The sequence below is a fragment of the Sesamum indicum genome, linkage group LG5 (assembly GCF_000512975.1).
Source record: "Sesamum indicum cultivar Zhongzhi No. 13 linkage group LG5, S_indicum_v1.0, whole genome shotgun sequence".
Lineage (NCBI taxonomy): Eukaryota > Viridiplantae > Streptophyta > Magnoliopsida > Lamiales > Pedaliaceae > Sesamum > Sesamum indicum.
In genome coordinates this window covers 8,383,438-8,401,672 of record NC_026149.1, presented here as the reverse complement: position 1 = coordinate 8,401,672, position 18,235 = coordinate 8,383,438, and the positions used below count along the sequence as shown (strand labels likewise).

The 18,235-nt window shown below is 34.7% G+C and overlaps 1 protein-coding gene across 1 annotated transcript; it reads right to left on the bottom strand.

Annotated features, from left to right (window-relative positions):
• Positions 15,907-17,952, bottom strand: LOC105162266. Its single transcript, XM_011080261.2, has 5 exons — positions 17,783-17,952; positions 17,595-17,650; positions 17,410-17,485; positions 16,486-16,541; positions 15,907-16,339 (listed from the first exon to the last, which is right to left on the bottom strand). Exons 1-5 carry the CDS (start codon positions 17,844-17,846, stop codon positions 16,139-16,141), a joined length of 453 nt encoding a protein of 150 aa, XP_011078563.1. The 5' UTR covers positions 17,847-17,952; the 3' UTR covers positions 15,907-16,138.

Here is an 18,235-nt window from a genome sequence, read left to right as displayed (position 1 = left end):
TGGCCGACAATGTCCCTGTGTTGTTTCTATCTCCTTTGTGGTTACGCTAAAGGTAGACTTATCCGGTCTTTTGTATAAGTTTTTAGGCTAGTTCTTCAATGTTGGCAACAACGAATGAAGATTTAATTGATGATGAAAGGGCTTTTGACGATAATTCAAATTACAAAACCTGAACCAACCAACACTATCCCAGAACTGGCAAGATTGCGCAGTGGACTAAGCGTGATCAAATAGGACGAGGAGCTAATTTGTTAGCATTGTCAAATACTTCTTTGATGTCTATTATTTGGACTCTTACATTGCAAATCTTTATTCGATGAGTTGGACAAGAAATATAATATTGAAGAGCAATGGCTCGAGAAGTATTCTGTTCGCAAGTTCTTGAAGTATTAGATGGTCGAGGGAAAGCCTGTAACTGAACAGACTCATGAGATAATTAACCTGAAACATGCTTTGTCTGATGCTAACATGAAGCTTCCTAAGAAGTTTCTGGTCATGTCAATAGTTGACAAATTTCAGTCTTTGAAAATTTGGGGATGACACTAAAATATTAGAAAGAAAAGTCGTCTCTAGATGATTTTATGATAGCAATTAGTATTGAAGAGGAACATTTGAATCAAACACATAAGATGACTGTAAAGAGTACTAACCTCGGGCTAATTTAATTGATGGGGAAAAAAAGTGAATCATGTAAATACGAATTGTAAAAAATCGGTAGGCAGGACAGTTAGAACAAAGAAACCAAGAGCAAACAAACCATATTGGAACTGTGGACAGGTTCGATACTAGGCCAAGAATTGTCTTTTTAAAAAGGCTACAATTAGGCAGGAAACTATCAATATTTTCATGGTAGGATTTCAAGATGCTAGCATCTCAGGAGCAACTAAAGAGTATGCCTCTATACAACTAGAAATCCTAACAATTTATGAATCATTTGATTAGTTGATTGACACCAGAGCTAATATGTACGTTTGTGTTGATAAATCAATGGAAGAGTAGTGAGCATGGGCAACCCCAGTACTACTGAGTACTTTGGATAGGAAGAATGGAAATGAAGTTTCTTTCAGGGCGCGTTCTATCTCTAAGAAGGGTGAACAATGTCTTCACTATTAGGAGGAACATCGATAGTGGTTCTGTGTTAGTTAGTGAGGGTTTTTAGCTTAACTTCAAGTTTGATAAAGTTTTAATTTTGCAATTTGGTATAGGCTATTTAGTTGATGACTTTTTTAAAATTCATGTTGATAATTATAAAATTCAAGTTTCTGGTTTTATTTCGTTGAATATTGAATCATCTTCTATATGACAAAATAGATTAGGTCATTTAAATCTAGGTTTAGTTAAATGTATGATGAACCTCAATTTAATACCTAGTTATAATATTGAGCGAGGACACAAATGTCTTGTATGTGTGGAAGCCAGACAAGTAAGAAAATCGCATTACTTAGAAATACTTGAATTACTTCACCCAAATATTTGTGAGTTCAATTGAGTTATAACTAGGGATCATAAAAGATATTTTATCACCTTTATAGATGATTGCAGTAGATACTGTTGTGCCTACCTCATTAGAAGCAAAGATGGATCCTAGGAAAAATTCATTTTGTTTAAAAATTAAGTAGAAACCAAATTTGGTAAGAAACTTAAAAGACTAAAGGCGATAGGGAAGGGGAATATAAATCAAGTGAATCTAGTGAATATTGCTAAAGTTTTAGATTATTCATGAAGAAACGCCTCGTATTCACCATCCTCAAATGGAATAGCAAAAACTGAAGAATAGAATATTTAAGGACATGATCAACATCTGTTAATCACCTCGGGGTCACCCAAGTATTTGTGGCGGAGAGGCTTTGAATCAACTTGTTATATTTTGAATAAAGTCCCTCTGAAATACAATACGAGTACTCTTTTCGAATTATGAAAAGATTGAAAACCAAGCATAAAATACTTTCACTTGTGCAGGTGCCTTTCAAAAGTCCTAGTCCCTGAATACATTAAAAAGAAGTTAGGCTCTAAGACTGTTAGCGCTTTGTTTCTTGGCTATGTAGAAACAAGCTATACTTTTTAGTTATTAATAAAAAATTCTGGGTATAGAGGTTAACACAATAGTGGAATTCCATGATGATACGTTCTTAGAGGAAGTGTTTCCGATGAAATTGGAAATACCTTAAAGTGTGTCTTTAGATTTTTCACTAACCTCCGCTTCAATTCCTGATCATGTGGAAAAAATGACAAATGTGGGAGTTGGTCTTAGTAGTTTGAGTCAAACTTGTAAGGAGTTAGACGAACCTAGAGGAAGTAAACGAGCTAGAATCGTTAAGGATTTTGAAAGTGACTTTGTCACTTATAATATCTAGGACGATCTTGTCACCTTAGACTTCGTTTGAAGGCAACTAGTGGAAAGTAACCATCAAAAGTGAGATGGATTCCGTAATCTCTAATGGGATATGAAAATTGACCGATCTCTCTTCAGGATGTAATACTATAGGTTGTAAGTGGATATTAAAAAAGAAATTGACCTATGATGGGACCATAGACAAGTTTAAAGTCAGATTGATAGTTAAGGGGTTTAAACAAAAGGAGAGAGTAGATTATTTTAATAATTATTCCCTAGTAGCTCGCTTGACTACTATCTGGGTGCTTATTACACTCGCTTCGATGTATAACCTCCCAATTCATCAAATGGATGTTAAAATTGCATCCTTGTACGGTGAACTTGAGAGGAAATATACATAGATCACTCGGAGGAATTTGCAGCTCATGGAAATAAGCCAAAAGTTTATAAACTTGTTAAATCGTTTTATAGTCTAAAACAAGCTCCACAACAGTGGTATGAAAATTTTGATAAAATTATTTTATTTTCTCGCTTCAACGTTAATGAGAATGACAAGTGTATTTATTGTAAAGCTAAAAGAGAAAATCGTATAATTCTTTGCCAGTACATAGATGGGATTTTGTTAATAGAATGTAACTTAGAACTAATCATCGAAGCCAATTCATTTTTGCAAAATAAATTTGAGATGAAGGATATGGGTGAGGTAAATATAATCATCAAGTTGATTCGGTTGACTGATGGAATAGCAATTTCTTGATCTCATTATGTTGAGAAGATTATTGAAAATTTTGGCTATAAAGATTGTAGAACTGCAAACATAATTCGGTGGCTCTTTTCAAGAATGAAAGTGGTGTGCCGATTTTTCAGCTAAGGTATTCATAAATCATTGGACGTTTGCAAACGGCTTGAGACTAGATATATCTTTTTCAATCTCAAAGCTTGCTAGATATACTAATTGTCCTTATAGAACTCATTGGCAAGCTTTGGATAGGGTACTTAAGTAGTTTAAGGGCACAACATCATTAACCATACATTATGGTAGAATCCTGCTATTCTTGAGGGTATAGTGATGTTAGCTGGATAACCCAAATTTTGGTAGCAATGGGTGAATAGGATATGTATTTACCCTAGGTGGGGAAATTTTTCTTGGAAATATGCAAAACGAACTTTGATAACACGATTTACTTTTGAAGCCGAGATTATGTGCGTTGGACAACAAAGGGACAAAGGTAGAATGGTTGTATGGGTTATTGGTACAACTTCCCATTGTAAACCAACCTCTTCCACCTATTGCAATACATTGTAATAGTCACACTAGAATTGCAAAGACAAAGAACCGTAAGTTCAACCACAAGAACAAAAGACACATCCAAGTTAAACTCAGATTTATAAGGGAGTTGGTGTCAGACAGAGTAATAGGCATTGATTTTTTGGTAACAAAAAACAATGTGGCTGATCTTTTGACGAAAGGACTTGATAGGTCTTTAGTGCAAAAAACCAGATTTGGGATGGCTAAGAACCCAACAGTGATGTATCCAAGATAGCAACCCAATTTTCTAAATGGAGAATCCATGAAAAAGGTTAGTATTAACAAGTCGTAGGGTATATCAGAGCACCTAAATTTAAACTGATACTTTGTATTTGACGTCTATTCCCTGAATTTTGGAAGGTGCTGTAAACTGTTACTATTGTAAGAGTTCAACTTTGAAGAGGTCGAGTCTTTTAGACGAGAAACAATTAGGCATCCTTAGAGATGCCCAACTAAGTGAATGTAGTTGCTTGGCTGCAACTAAGGAATGAGTTTTTTTGAAAGCATTCATGAAATAGGATCAGGACACTCAGCTTATAGTGTCACTTTAAAATCAACACATCACCAATAGCTTGTTGTCATTAACTAATGCTGTCGCAACCGCGGGCTCAAATTCAATGCTTAGTTCCATTTGTCCCGTTTGTAGTCGAAGTCAGATGACTTAGATAATAATTCAAACCGAAGGTATCACTATTAAAAAAGCAAGTTACAATAGATTGAGTAAAATCCAAAATCCATGGATTTATGGTGGATTATTGTAATTAGCATTGTAAAATGCTAATCTAAAACAACAAATTAATCTAATAAGGTGGATGTCAAATTAATGTGATGGTACAAATTAACAAATGTTTATTAATGGAAGGATCAAAGTTGATGGAACTTTTAAATTTGAGGGACTAAATTTGATGAGGAGGAAACATGAGGGATTAAATCTGGATAAGTGGTATACTTGAGGTACCAAAAGTGATATTTATCCCATAACAACACAATAAAAGTTCTCTCCCTCTCTTCCAATTTAGGTTTTGGATTTTTGTTTAAGTATTTTGGCGACTGAGGACTATTTGAGGTGAGTTTCAACAGAGTGTAGAAATTGAAATTCTGATTTTATTTTATCCTAAAAGAAGTGACACTGTACTTGGTACATAACTTGGAATGGGGTGTCTAATTTCTTCAAGGCAAGTAAATTTTAAGTATATGATTTGTTGAATAAGAATTGTTACGATTATAATTCTTATCAGATAAGTACACATTTTCATTTTTGTAAATAACATATCTAACTATCTTTCGTATTTGTATTCTAAACTGTTTATTTGCTTTGCGAACTGTTTAATCTTACAAAATCGTAAAATTTGATTCTATTCAAATTGTGATTCTCGTTTTTCAAAACATTGCCTTGGTTATTCCAACAACTAATTCATGAATCTCGCTCTATTTCTCTATAAATAAAGGTCTTTTTGCAATCAAAAGCTAACTTTTAATCAATTGCAGTCAACACACTTTATTTTTTTTAGTAAATGTAAATTTCATTAAATAGGAAAAAAGTACAAGAGTATAGTACAATTATGAATCATTATGAAGCTTCACCCCCGAGAGGTCAAGGGATCTGCCATAAACGATATAGACCACATGAGCTAACAGAAAATGGTAGTTCAATACTAATAATCCACTGTCTAACATCATCAAGAATAGTATTAGAAAGAGTACGTGCATCACGACGCACGTTCTCAAATCGGCGCCGATATCGCTCCATCCAAATTTGATAGACCAGAGAAGCAAGTAATGCTCTGTAAGCTGAATTAATAACATGTTTCCCTCTCCATCTTGTTCATGCCCATGTAACATCTGTAGACCAAGAACAGTTAGGCCAAGGAACCCGATATGACGCCGAATCTCTGCCAAGTAGTGCCGAGAATAGTGATATCGAAAGAATAGGTGGCTGCGCTTTCAGAGAATCATCATCACACAAGATAGAGATGCCCAAGTGAGAAAGCCACGGCTTGTCCAATGTGGACAGCCAGTCGAGGATAACCAACCAAAGCACAAAGGTGTGTCTTGGAATTTTGAAGGGTCCCAAGAGTATTGAAGACCATCCTACCGTGGGCCTTGGTGGGGATAAAATGCGAACCAATGAAGATACAGTTGGTGGGCCTGTACTTGCACGCCACAAAATTTGGTTTGAGACACCATGCACGACTGGTAGCTGATGTAGAATCTCCACGCTCCACCTGGATATAGTGATGATCGGCTAACACCATTGCCCATCCATGATAACCGAGTTAAAAGCAGCGCTAGGCAGTGTATTAGTAAGGGTAGACCCCCTCGGAATAACAAAATAAGTGGGCCCAGGCTATGCTATGGATCATGCCATAGAAAGAATCAAGCACCATCATCAATCTGATACTCGATAAGAGGTTTTAGAAAAGGACGGAGGCGAAAAAGCTTGCTCCAACCCCATGAACCCCCCATGTTCAACGACTATCCATATGGAATTCTCACTTAACCGAACACGAAAAATCCATTTCCACCCATATGGAAGTCCGATCACATCGAATAAGATCACACAATCGTTTGCATATCAAAGCACAGTTAAAAGTGACAACATCCCAAAGTCCTTGCCCCCCTTCAAGAACCAACCGACATACATCCACCCAAGCAACCTTAGCGTAGCCACTAGTGGTCGTTCCCTTCCATAGAAAACCACAGAGACATTTCTAAATTTCTTGTATAATGCCCTTGGGGAGTATGAATGCAGAAATACAATAAACACTCAACGTCGTAAGAACAGATTTGATGATCTGGAGTCGCCCATCATATGACAGAACTAGCCCTCCCAACCGTTGATACGCTTCTCAATTTTCAGCAGCATAGGGTGACAGCCGGCAATTGTCAAGCGTGACGCTTTCAGTGGTATTCCCAAATATTTCATTGGTAGGTGCCCTTGTTCGAATGCAAGTACATCAAGTAGTTGCTCCCGATACCTTTGCGCCGATCGGGAAATAATTAGGTGACTCTTCTGCTCACTAACTCGAAGGCCAGATAATGTAGCAAAGTGGTCCAATCCCTGCTTAAATACACCAACAGATGCCACATCCACTTTGCAAAATAATAGAAGGTCATTAGCAAAGCCCAACTGAAATAGTCGTAATGATTCACATTTCCAGTGGTATGCGAATCGCAAGTCCTACTCAATTAATTGGTTAAGGATCAAGTTCAGTACCTCCATGACCAATAAGGGGACAGTGGATCACCCTACCACAAGCCCTTTGCTCCCGCAAAGAACCCATGCTGACCATTAAGTAACACTGAAAAAGCCGTGGTAGTGAGAAACTCATCAATCCACTGGATAAAGAGGGGCGAAAATCCAAACATCCAGAGCACGACTGTTAGAAAATCCTATTCAACAGTATCATATGCCTTAGGCAGATCTACCTTCAAAGCATACCTTGGTGGAATCCGCTTCTGATTATACCCGTGAATAGTTTCTAGGTTAGCAGAATATTGTCCCCAATAGAGCGACCAGGAATAAAAGCACTTTGGGAGGGGCTAATAATCTTATCCAACACATTACTCAGTCGTTGTACGAGTATTTTTGTGATAGCCTTGTAGAGAATATTACAGCACAAAATCGGATGAAAATCAACAACAAGAGTGGGGTTGTGTACCTTGGGGATGAGAGCAAGTAGCGTAGTATTCACTTGCTTTAAGAGTTTCCCCATGGCAAAGAATTGAAGGATCGCCTGAGTAACTTCCTTGCCTATAACTGACCATGCCGCATTGTAGAATCCTGAAGAATAACCATCAGGGCCCGACGCCTTATCCTCCGCAATATCAAAGATGGCATTTTAACTTCATCAGGGGTTACCAGCTTGGTGAGTTTGCAGCCATCCTCCTCAATAACTAGATATCTCGCCCATAGACGGAGATAGCCTAAATCCATGTGCTTGGTGCATCGTTCCCCTCCCATGAGAGTTTGATAATAAAACATAAATTCTTGAACCACCTCCTCTTGATTCATGTACGTGTGCCCCTGCGCATTATTAATTTGAAAAATGCATTTGGCGACGCGCCGTGTGCTATTTTGCGAAAGAACACCCGAGAATATTGATCCCCTCCTTTGAGCCATTGTAGTTTGGCCCCTTGTTGCAGCATGACTTGCTCAAGTCTCGTGGCTTTAGCGAGCACCAACCCAGCAACAGTAAAGACTATTATGTCTATCCATGCTCACCAACCTTTGAGCAGTAGCAAGGAATTACTTGGCAAGCTTGACATTGAGTGACAGGTCTCCCTTATTCCCCGTTGTTGGTGAAAAATAGGTTTCAAAGCTTTCAACTTTCGCGTGATTGCTAACATAGGTATGCCAACAATATGGTGCCTGCAGACACTCCGTACACTAGGAATATAATTTGGTGGGAGCGCAAGGTAATTATCAAATTGGAACATACCTCTAAAGTGTTGTTGAGTATCTCCTAGCATAACGAGAGGTGAATGATCAGACGTCCGAGGTGAAAGGCAATAGTAAAATGAATGTAGCCACTGCTCAATCCACTTATCATTCACGAGCATCCGGTCTAGTCGCTTCCATAAGCTCCGTGCATCAGTACTGCAATTATGCCAAATAAGCTGCTCCCCCTGCATGGGAAAGGAGAGAAGGCCTGTATTCGTGATATACTCATTAAACCGCTCCATGGCCAAACGAATATCCCCAGAAACACCACAAACCTCACTAAAATCACGGACAACATTAAAATCCCCGCCCACAAGCTAACATTCATCAACACACTGAACCGCCAACAGTCGCAGAGCATGCCATAATTCACGTCGGGTGTTAATGTTGTTAGCACCATAAGCCACAGTGACATAAATGTCTCTCATGCAATGACCGCACACTGCCATAATTCATGTTGGGTGTTAGTGTCTTTAGCACCATAGGCCACAGAGACATAAATGGTCTCATGCAATGACCGTATACTTACTCGACAGTGCACGTACTGAACCCCCACATCCACAATAGAAACATCCATGAAATTATCATCCCAAGCAATCCAAATGCAATTGCCTGAGCTTGCATTATCCATAAACCATTTCCATCTAGGTAGGATAGCTAATTGCACACGAGTAGTATTATTAGTGTGAACACGTGTTTCAATGAGACCCAAAAAATGTAATCTGAATTCCGCAACTAGGCCAATAACCGCTAGTTGGTGGTCCCGTCTATTCAGGTCACGTACATTCCAAAGAACCATATTCATCACGTCACCATGGTATGAGGGCTTCATGGCTTAGGACCCCATGTGGAACACTCTGTATAATCAATGTCAGTGCATAGGAGATCAAACAAGTTAAACAGGACCAACTCCTTACCCTTATCTGTCGAAGACCGTGGCTGAGTGACCTCCTGTTGAGGTTGAGGTGGTTCATCAGAGTTAACCACCTCTGAGCGCCTAGTTTCCTCTTTTTTCAATTGAACATATACCGCAACCGATGGTTTAGTAGGAGGTTTGGAGTTCGGGCATGTCGCCGTTTTATAATCCATGCTGTTACATGTATTGCACTGGGGTGGAACCCATTCATATTCCACATCTACACGACACGGTCGTTCACCACCTTCTCTCATTGGCATCATTAGAATAATATGATCAGGCAGGCGGGACGAGATATCTATCATGACACATACACGAGCGAAATTCAGTCTCGTACATGCCTTCATAATAGCATCCTGGTATAGTGGCCGACCAATGCCACTAACTACCACAATGAGCCCCTCATCCGTCCAAAACTGCACTAGTAACTGTCCGAGCTTAATCCAAATGGGCACCTATGTGTGCTTGTGCTTTCGTAATACCATTCCAGGTTCCCAATGCTGCAGCCTCAGCACACTTTTACTCTCGAGAAACAATAAGGCTATGAGTTTCTAACGCATTCTCCGCAGTTTACAAGTTTATTGAAACTTTCATTTTTATATTCAAATGCTCCATTTCAACTATCTCAACATATCTTACGTATTTCAAGATTTCTCATTTTAGTTCATTTCATTCAGTTACTAACTTAAACATTGGAGCCCTAATATCTATTTTTCAGGTTAGCCCCCTTTAATCTTATGACTTTCACGAAGATCCTCGACTGTTCTGGTGTTATTGGACCTCCGTACACATCAATTATAGAGACAACCGGTGTAATTACCCAATAAAAATTGATCCCTCACAAACGAAAGATTTTCAGTTTCAATTCCACGAACGTAAGTATGTGGTTTACTTCTCTCATAGTTTCTTGTTATTTATTTTCGTTAAACATTTCAATTAAGTTAAAAATTTTAATATACTAAATCAATCATTCAGATTAAGTATATTGAATGATATAACTTCAAAAGTGGAGACAAAATTACCCATTTGACATCAACAAATAGAGCATCACGTTTAGCGGTGCACCGTGCTGTGATGTTGGGTCACATCTGAATTTGACCCAATTGTTGGAGCAGTGAACCCCCAGATGTCAGGATAGGCTGCATTAAATTTCAATGTCTGGAAACGATACGAACATGGTTGTCTAAAATCAAAACCCACAGCCTCCATCGGAGTTCTTATCATGTAATACAAAGACAAGACATACCCATTCAAAGATACACCAAATCCTCACATTAAATACGTATGTATGTATATATATACACTTCTAACTCTCTCAGATCATGTGTTCTACCTCATCGCATTAATACATGCAGGTGGTGCAGAAACTTGACCTTTAATGGCAACAATTTTGTATCCTAAAATTGGATCCACTTACATGTTATTTTATTGGGTTGATTACAATTAGATTCCATTTGAAAAATATTTGCATTTTATTTGAATATTTTTTGTTTATAATTATACTCCTTTCGTTATGATTTGTATGAAAAATGCTCATTTTAAAAACTAGACATATTATCAATAATTTGTATGAAATAGTGACTACAATTAGAAGTTTATATATATATATATTTTGTTGATACAAAAGGGTACAATTGTAAACGAAGAATTCTTAAAAAGGGTGCAAGAGTAATTTTTTTTAAAAAAAATATAATTTTATATTTTTAGAAGAGCCTATTAATTACAATTAACCCTACTTTATAATACTATGAGATGTATTATGAGAAGGTTATAGCCAAGGGCGAAGGAAAGCCCCGTCGAGCCCTAGCGGACGATAGGGCTTGGCCTCAGTCTAGGAATATTACCATATTAAGTTATAGATTTAAACTTGTCTTGTTCATCATAAAAAGATAATAATCAAAATTCCCAATAATATATTTAAAATAATTTCTAGAATCAAGATATTAATTTATTACTTTTAGTCTCTCTCCATTAGTTAAAACTCATAGTTCCCACTCAGCGAAGAAAAAAGTTTGCTCGATCTTGTAGTTTCCTCAACACCAAGTTATAATATTTCCAAAATTTTTCTTGCTTTTATGTTTTCTGTTACTGATTTTTAATTTATATATTTCAATTTTAGACCAACTTGTTTGTTTCTTTTCATAAATTTGTAATTTGGTAAATTATATTTTGCTATCCGAATTATACCCATTTTTATACTTTATCATTATTTTTTTTGATCAATTTACCATCTCAATTTTGTGAAATCTGCATTTTGTCAGACCATTTTTTAATTGATTAGTATGTTGGAAATGCATTACATTTGTACATATATAAAAAATATCACACCAGATAACCCTTAAATGTCACATGTTTATTGCATGCAATGTTTTTTTGGAAAAAGAACTTGGTTAAAAAATAGTTATAAATAGCAAAGTCCAAAATGTTATAAAGTTGAGATGGTAGATTGACAGAAAAAAAACGTTTAGATGCCAAAGTATAAAAACGGTCATAATTCGAATGAAAAAATGTAATTAACCCTTTTATTTATTAGATAAAATAAATTTTAGTTTTTCTAAATTATTTTTTCGGGTTTTTTAGAGATAGCACCTAAAAAAATGTGCGAATTATTCAATATTTTAAATTAATTGTTCAGTATTTTATTCGGTAACCTTTTATTTAAATCTCTCAGGCCAAATAAGTAAGCTTAGATATAAAAATTGATCATGATTTGTCTTTTTTGAAATTTATGATTATATAAATGTAAGTTTCAATTTTCAAGAAATGAATATTCTAGTAAGAGACCGAAAAATTTGTTACTCGATCGTAAATTTTAACCCACCCCTCAAGTTGAAGTAATAGTTATAAGAATTAAATATTGTACTTATATATTATATGTATTTAATTTGCAATCATTATCATAATAATTTAAATATTTTTATGAATTTAATATCATTATATAAATTTTGATAAAAAAAAAATTGGTCTATTTAGATATCTCTTTTAGACGAGTTGTTAGTTATTAACTTTTTGGATGCACCCGATGAATAAATATGTTATTATTGTTTACCTTTTCTTTTTTTCCGGAAAATGAATTATATATCACCACCAAGTGATGAAAGAAAATTAATTGTTAAATGATTGGTTTGAATTTGATGTTGATGAGGAAAATTATTAAATTACCTAAATACCCCTGCTATTTTAAAGCATTTATATCCTTACAGTTGACTATTTTGACCATTTTTGACCAGGGAATGAATGATGGCCCTAGGATTGTGATGACGTGGCAGCATCTCAATGGGGACATGTGTCGCTCTCCTAAACGGTACCGTACGGCTATAAATAGCCTCATTTATGATTACTCAAATTACGTTTTATCTCATCTTTACCTCCATTTTGTGATCTCGTTCAATCTCATTTTTATCTTTGCGACCCTACTTTTCTAACTTAAGTATCGGAGGGCCATCGCCGAGGGCTACTCGACTAGTCTCACGTTTGTTTTGTTATCAGAATCCACTAACAGGTAGTTCGAAAGAAGGATTTAGCGACCCAACATTGCGATCCGACCCCTCGATCCGATCCTGATTTCGCGCGACCTACGTCAGATGTAATTAACAGGTGTTGTTTGTGATAAGGAGATGAAAAATTTTAATTTTTTTTAATATTTTAAAATAATAAAGCATGGTTTCGACATGATTATTGATATATATTTGATCAAACAGAAGGATAATTAGTAGAACGAAGGCTGCTGAAATTTGGCTGCGAGGAATCAGTGATGGAGCAAATACTCTTAACAGACATGTGCTGTTGTTTCTTTCACATTTTTCTGTCTGAACTGATAGAATGTTTATTCATTTTCACTTTCTCTCAATAAAAATAAAAATAAATTACATCGATATTTTTTAAGTTATGTTTAATTACTCAAATATTTAAGTCTTGCTCGATACAAAATTATAAACATATTTCTGGAGGGGTGCCGATATATATAATTTTTGAAGGGTGTTTTTGTAAGATTTTGTCTGGAGATTGTCTCCATATAAATTAATTACAATTTTAAAGGATGTATTTTATAGTTTTTCAAAAGATGTGGGTAATTAAATCTAACTTGGGGGTGACACTTTTGGTCCTCTCTGATTTCATATTTGCAATTGAAGGATGTAATTGAAAAAGAGTTAATTATACGGGGATCAGGTGTAAACGGAGAATTTTCCACGGAGTATAAGTGTAAATTCAAGTATTCTTTGAAAAAAAATATATAATTTTACATTTTTAGAAGGGGCCTAAGTGCAATTAACTCAAAAACAAGTAAACACATGTTGTCCAAATGCCACTAAAAGATACTAAATTTTCCATAAATTAGCACGTGCAAAACATGTGACCCCATTTAATTTGAGGATTTTTAATCTTTTAGCCAATTTTACTGATGTAGCTCTAGTGATACTATTTTGTTTTAATTTCATAAAACTTGAAAGGAATATCTGATCTCACTTATAGAGTATTCTCTTTTGATTTTCTCCAATTCTCAAATTTGAAAGCGTGTAGGTATAAGTCGCGATTAATTTGATTTGTTGATGGATGAATACTTAAAAATGGTAAATTATAATATTAACGCTCTCTAAAGTTAAGTATAGCCATACAAACATCTTATTTCCTTAGTAAAATTATAAGTACAATCCCTGATTGGTGTTAGTGTAACATACACTAGAAGATGTTTGTGCAAAAATTTCACCACTAATAAATAGGGACATATTTGGGAAAAATCTTTTTTTCGGTCCGGTTAAAAAATATTATTTTTATTTTTGGCACCACAATTATGGCAAGTGTTGCTTTCGGTACCAACACACAGAATACGCCTTTTTGGTCCCAAGTTAACGACAGATGCCATGTCCGTTAACAGTCGTTAACTCTTATTGACTCATGTGATATTGTTTTTGCCAAAACCTATCCTAGCTGGGTAGGGGGACTTTTGGGGTCCCCTCCCATCTCAATAACTAAGCATAAGTTGGAGAAGTACAACACATTTTCAAAACATGGAAATGGGAAGTACTACTCCCTTTACAAGATTTCAAGCCTAAGGAATGCTAAAAAGTAAAAATAATTACAACTCAGGGTGGATCCCAAACAAGCCTTGGTGAAACTTGCATCATCGTGAAGTTCAAAAAAAGTTCTAAAGAAAGACTAACTCCATCTTTGACCAGCCCAACATAGTCGCCGAAAGCTTATAAGCCAGGGAAAGCAACCTGAATTACGTAGGACTTGCCCAAAAACTGTTGCTGCAAGATCAAAAAGGACTTTCGATGCACCAAAATTCTACTCATTAAAGTCATCGTCTTGAGGAGCGGGGTTGGAACAGGACCTTAGTGAACTTCGTATTTGCATCTTACGAAAGGTGGAGTTTTGTCTCTTACTTGACGGAGCCCCTCTTCTGTTAAAGCGAGAAGTCATTGCATCATCCTCTCCAAAGGAAGAGTTTCTCTTATGTCTTCCCTGGATGTGCGTATCTTCGAAAATTATTTTTTGAAGATGTTCTTCCTCCACTCCATCAATAATAGAGTCTTTCTCCGTATTACCCAAAAGATCAAACCTATTTTCACGATAGAAACCCTCTTCATTTCCATGCACCTTTTCAAATAGGTTGTTCTCATCGACCCTCTTCTTTTCGTCCTCTTGAACCCCTTCTGCCTCATCATTTAGTCCACTTTCCTCACCACATTTATTCATCCCAATAGAATCTCGTATTCTGCCATCTCATTCTCAAGAATCAAATTTTGTTTATTAATTGGTTGAGTAACATCATCGATCCCAAACTACTTAATTTCATTGCAATTTTCAACAATAATGTTCACTTTTTTCTTTTTCTTCAAACAAGGATCTAATATCAGCATCACATGTCTCACCAGACTCCTCATAACTTTGACCAAACAATTCACAAACATCAAGATCAACACAATTATCAATTTTCCATCTAGAGTTGGTTGAGCAATACTTAAAATTTTTTCAAGATTACTCCCCATCACAGGTTCCTTATGTGTCTATCGGCTTATGTGACTTTGACTTCAAAAGTCCTGTTTAATAGTCCAAAAAAGAAAAAATCCCGTACTTCTTTGGTACCATTAAAATAGAAAAAATATTTTGACCAACTTTGGTCACAAACAATAAGAACTTTTTTTTATTTTTTACAAAAATGAAAATGTTAGAAAAATTTATTTTAATATATAATCAATAGTTCTAAAATTATAATTATTTTTATATCAGATAATCTAGGATCTATCTTACTATTTTTAAAATTAAATTATTATTTGGTATATTAATATTTGAACACAAATTATAAAAAGTAAAATTTATTTTTTGAATAAAAGTATTAGATAGCTTTTTATTAAATAATAAATTAATTTTTAAATTATAACTATTTATATTCGAAATAAATTGTAGAAATAAAAAATAATTATAAAAAGTTATACCAAAATTGACATTCGCAACAATTGTAGTACCAAAAACAAAAATGGCATTTTCTAACGTGACAAAAAATTTTTTTTACTCAAATATACTTGTAATTACAATTAATCTAAAAAAAGATATACTTATAATTTTATAAAAATTATGAGCATCAAGTATAATTACTCATCCAGTGAGGACACGAAGAGGTCGAGCCATCTCTAAACTAAGTTACTCTAGAGAGCTCCAACCAGGTTTCAGATCATCAATATCCTCAGTATAAATTAGGACGTGATTTCATTAATATTCCAAAACTTTTTTCAAAATTCAATATATGCTTACATCTGGAGCATACTTTTCATGATTTATTACTAATAGTACGTTAATGTCGGATTAGTTTTTCTATTTAAAATACTATTGTATTTTTTATTTTATTTAATATATACACGTCATGTATATAATTAAAAATTATACCATTTATTTTATTTAAAAGTATTTGTATCATAATAATAACCTAAATTCTATGAACATCATATTGTATATCCTCCAAAGAAAAAAGAAAAAAAACACCTTATCCTATGTAAAAAATCTTCCGAGCTAGTCTCGAAACCTAAAAAAAACAAAAAAAAAAAAGGAAATTCGACAGCCTTATGTTTTTGCTGTCCCAACAAGCTTTACATGTTCAACCCCTCCTTTTAATACATAGATTTCATCAAATATTTCTCAATTGTGTATGGGAGGTTTTCTTCTTGCCTGAGAATAGTCCATCCCAGCTATGTCCAAAGTATCTGGATAGTTGTCCGGGTTGGGTTGTCGTTGCTCGGTTACAGCCGACAAATTTCGAGAGAGATTTTTGTCTTTCTTCGCTAATTTTTTGTTGGCTGAAAAACCCTCCGTCTTCGTATGAGCCTTATCTTTGTCATTCTGTACACGAATATCATGTAAGAAAACAAGAAGGGTGAGTTCAAAACTTGAAACATAAGCTAAAAATCGTTGTTTATGTTTTTTTTTTAGTACAAAAACGTTGTTTATGTTTTGAAATTATGTAAAAGTTGTAATTTGGTACCAACCTTTGCAGTGGTGGGAGTGGTGGAAATAGAGGCCATAATTAGTTTTCTAATCCTTCCTGCACACAGACATATAATTATAAATATATGATTATTGAGATAATATGTGATGTGGGATTTTTTAATATATATGCAGAAAAGTTGTTTGTTTTTCGCTTCTTCAATAATATTTGAAAAAAACATTGAAAAACAACCTAAATGTCTGTCTATATCTGTATTTTAAATTATTTTTATTTTCCTTACACTAATACAAAACACATCAAAATCCTCGAAAACACAAACAAATAGACTTGAATGTATATTTTTAGTCATGTAGTTATACCCCTTTGGTATTTTAATCTTTTATTTTGTTAGGATTGCAAAATAGTCCTATATTTATTTTAATTTTTTGATTTTTAAGTACAGATTTGGCTAAAAAATATAAAATAAGTCGGAAAGTGGCACATCTCGATCAAAAATTGGGATTGTACATGAAATATTGCATGAGCCACTTTCTAGGCCATTTTAGAATTTTTTGGTTAATTTGTATTTAAATCAAGAAATTAAAAAAGATAGAGAACTATTTTGTAGTCTTCATAAAATAAAGAGCTAAAATAACAAATAAATATAATTATAGGACTAAAAAATACATTTAGTCCGAAACAAATATATATCTGTCTTTCTCTTTCTATCTCCCAATTAAAAACAACAAAAAAAATAAATAAAATAAATAAAAAGGAAATAAAACAACATTGGGATAGTATGGTATCCATCACACATCAATTAAAGAAAGTAATACTATTGAAGATTGGAGAATGCTACAAAAATTGAATGGCTAGAATTGATTCTTGAACCCTTTACCCCAAATCAAGAATCAAGAACTAATGTGGATTCCTTTGGGGAATTTGATTTAATTTAATTTAAATAATTTTCACTTGGTTTATTTACCTGAACAATGCTTCCCTTTGCACAGAAACCCTTCTTCAACTCCATCACCACTTGTAATTCTCCTTTGAAGAAATTCCTGTTTAATCCAGGCAAAGATAATTTATCTCAAACATCCCATCAAATCTAACTCAAACCAGTGTGTGTTGTGTGTGTGTTGTCAAGTAAATTAAGTTATATACACTTACATTGATTTTCTGCTGTTTATTATCTAATGGAGATGGATCCTTTCTCAAGCGCATACCTTCACGAGATCAGCAAAATTATCAATACAACGACAGTTCTTGTATTATTCTTAATATTTGTAATAAAAGATTCGATTCATTGGTATTCTCAAGAGCTTTATTCTAACATATATGTATATATGTATACGTACCTTGAGCTTCAGGAACAAGAACTGATAGAAGTAGCAGAGACGTCAGCATCCAATGAGACCTCATGATGATGGAATTGCTTGTTTCGGACAGAAGAACAAGAATTCTATGATCAGACAACAAGTGAATAGACAGAAATTGATGGAATGTGGACGATCTTCTTTGAGTTTGATCTGCTTATTCCTCTTAGAATTACACAACTTAAATGCCTATATATATATATATATAGATATGCATAAAGAATTAAGACAACATGTGTATAAAAGCATAAGGGTCCCATGTATATGTTAGTTCATGAGCAATATGGGATGACATTAAATGCTTTTTGGACTTGTATTCTTTGGGGGTTCTCTCCTTTGTCTACAAAATTGAATTGTCTTGTCCCGGAAGTGCCAATAATTACTTGGAATTCTTGAGAAAATTCAATTTAATGATTTAATGGATGTTTGCATGTC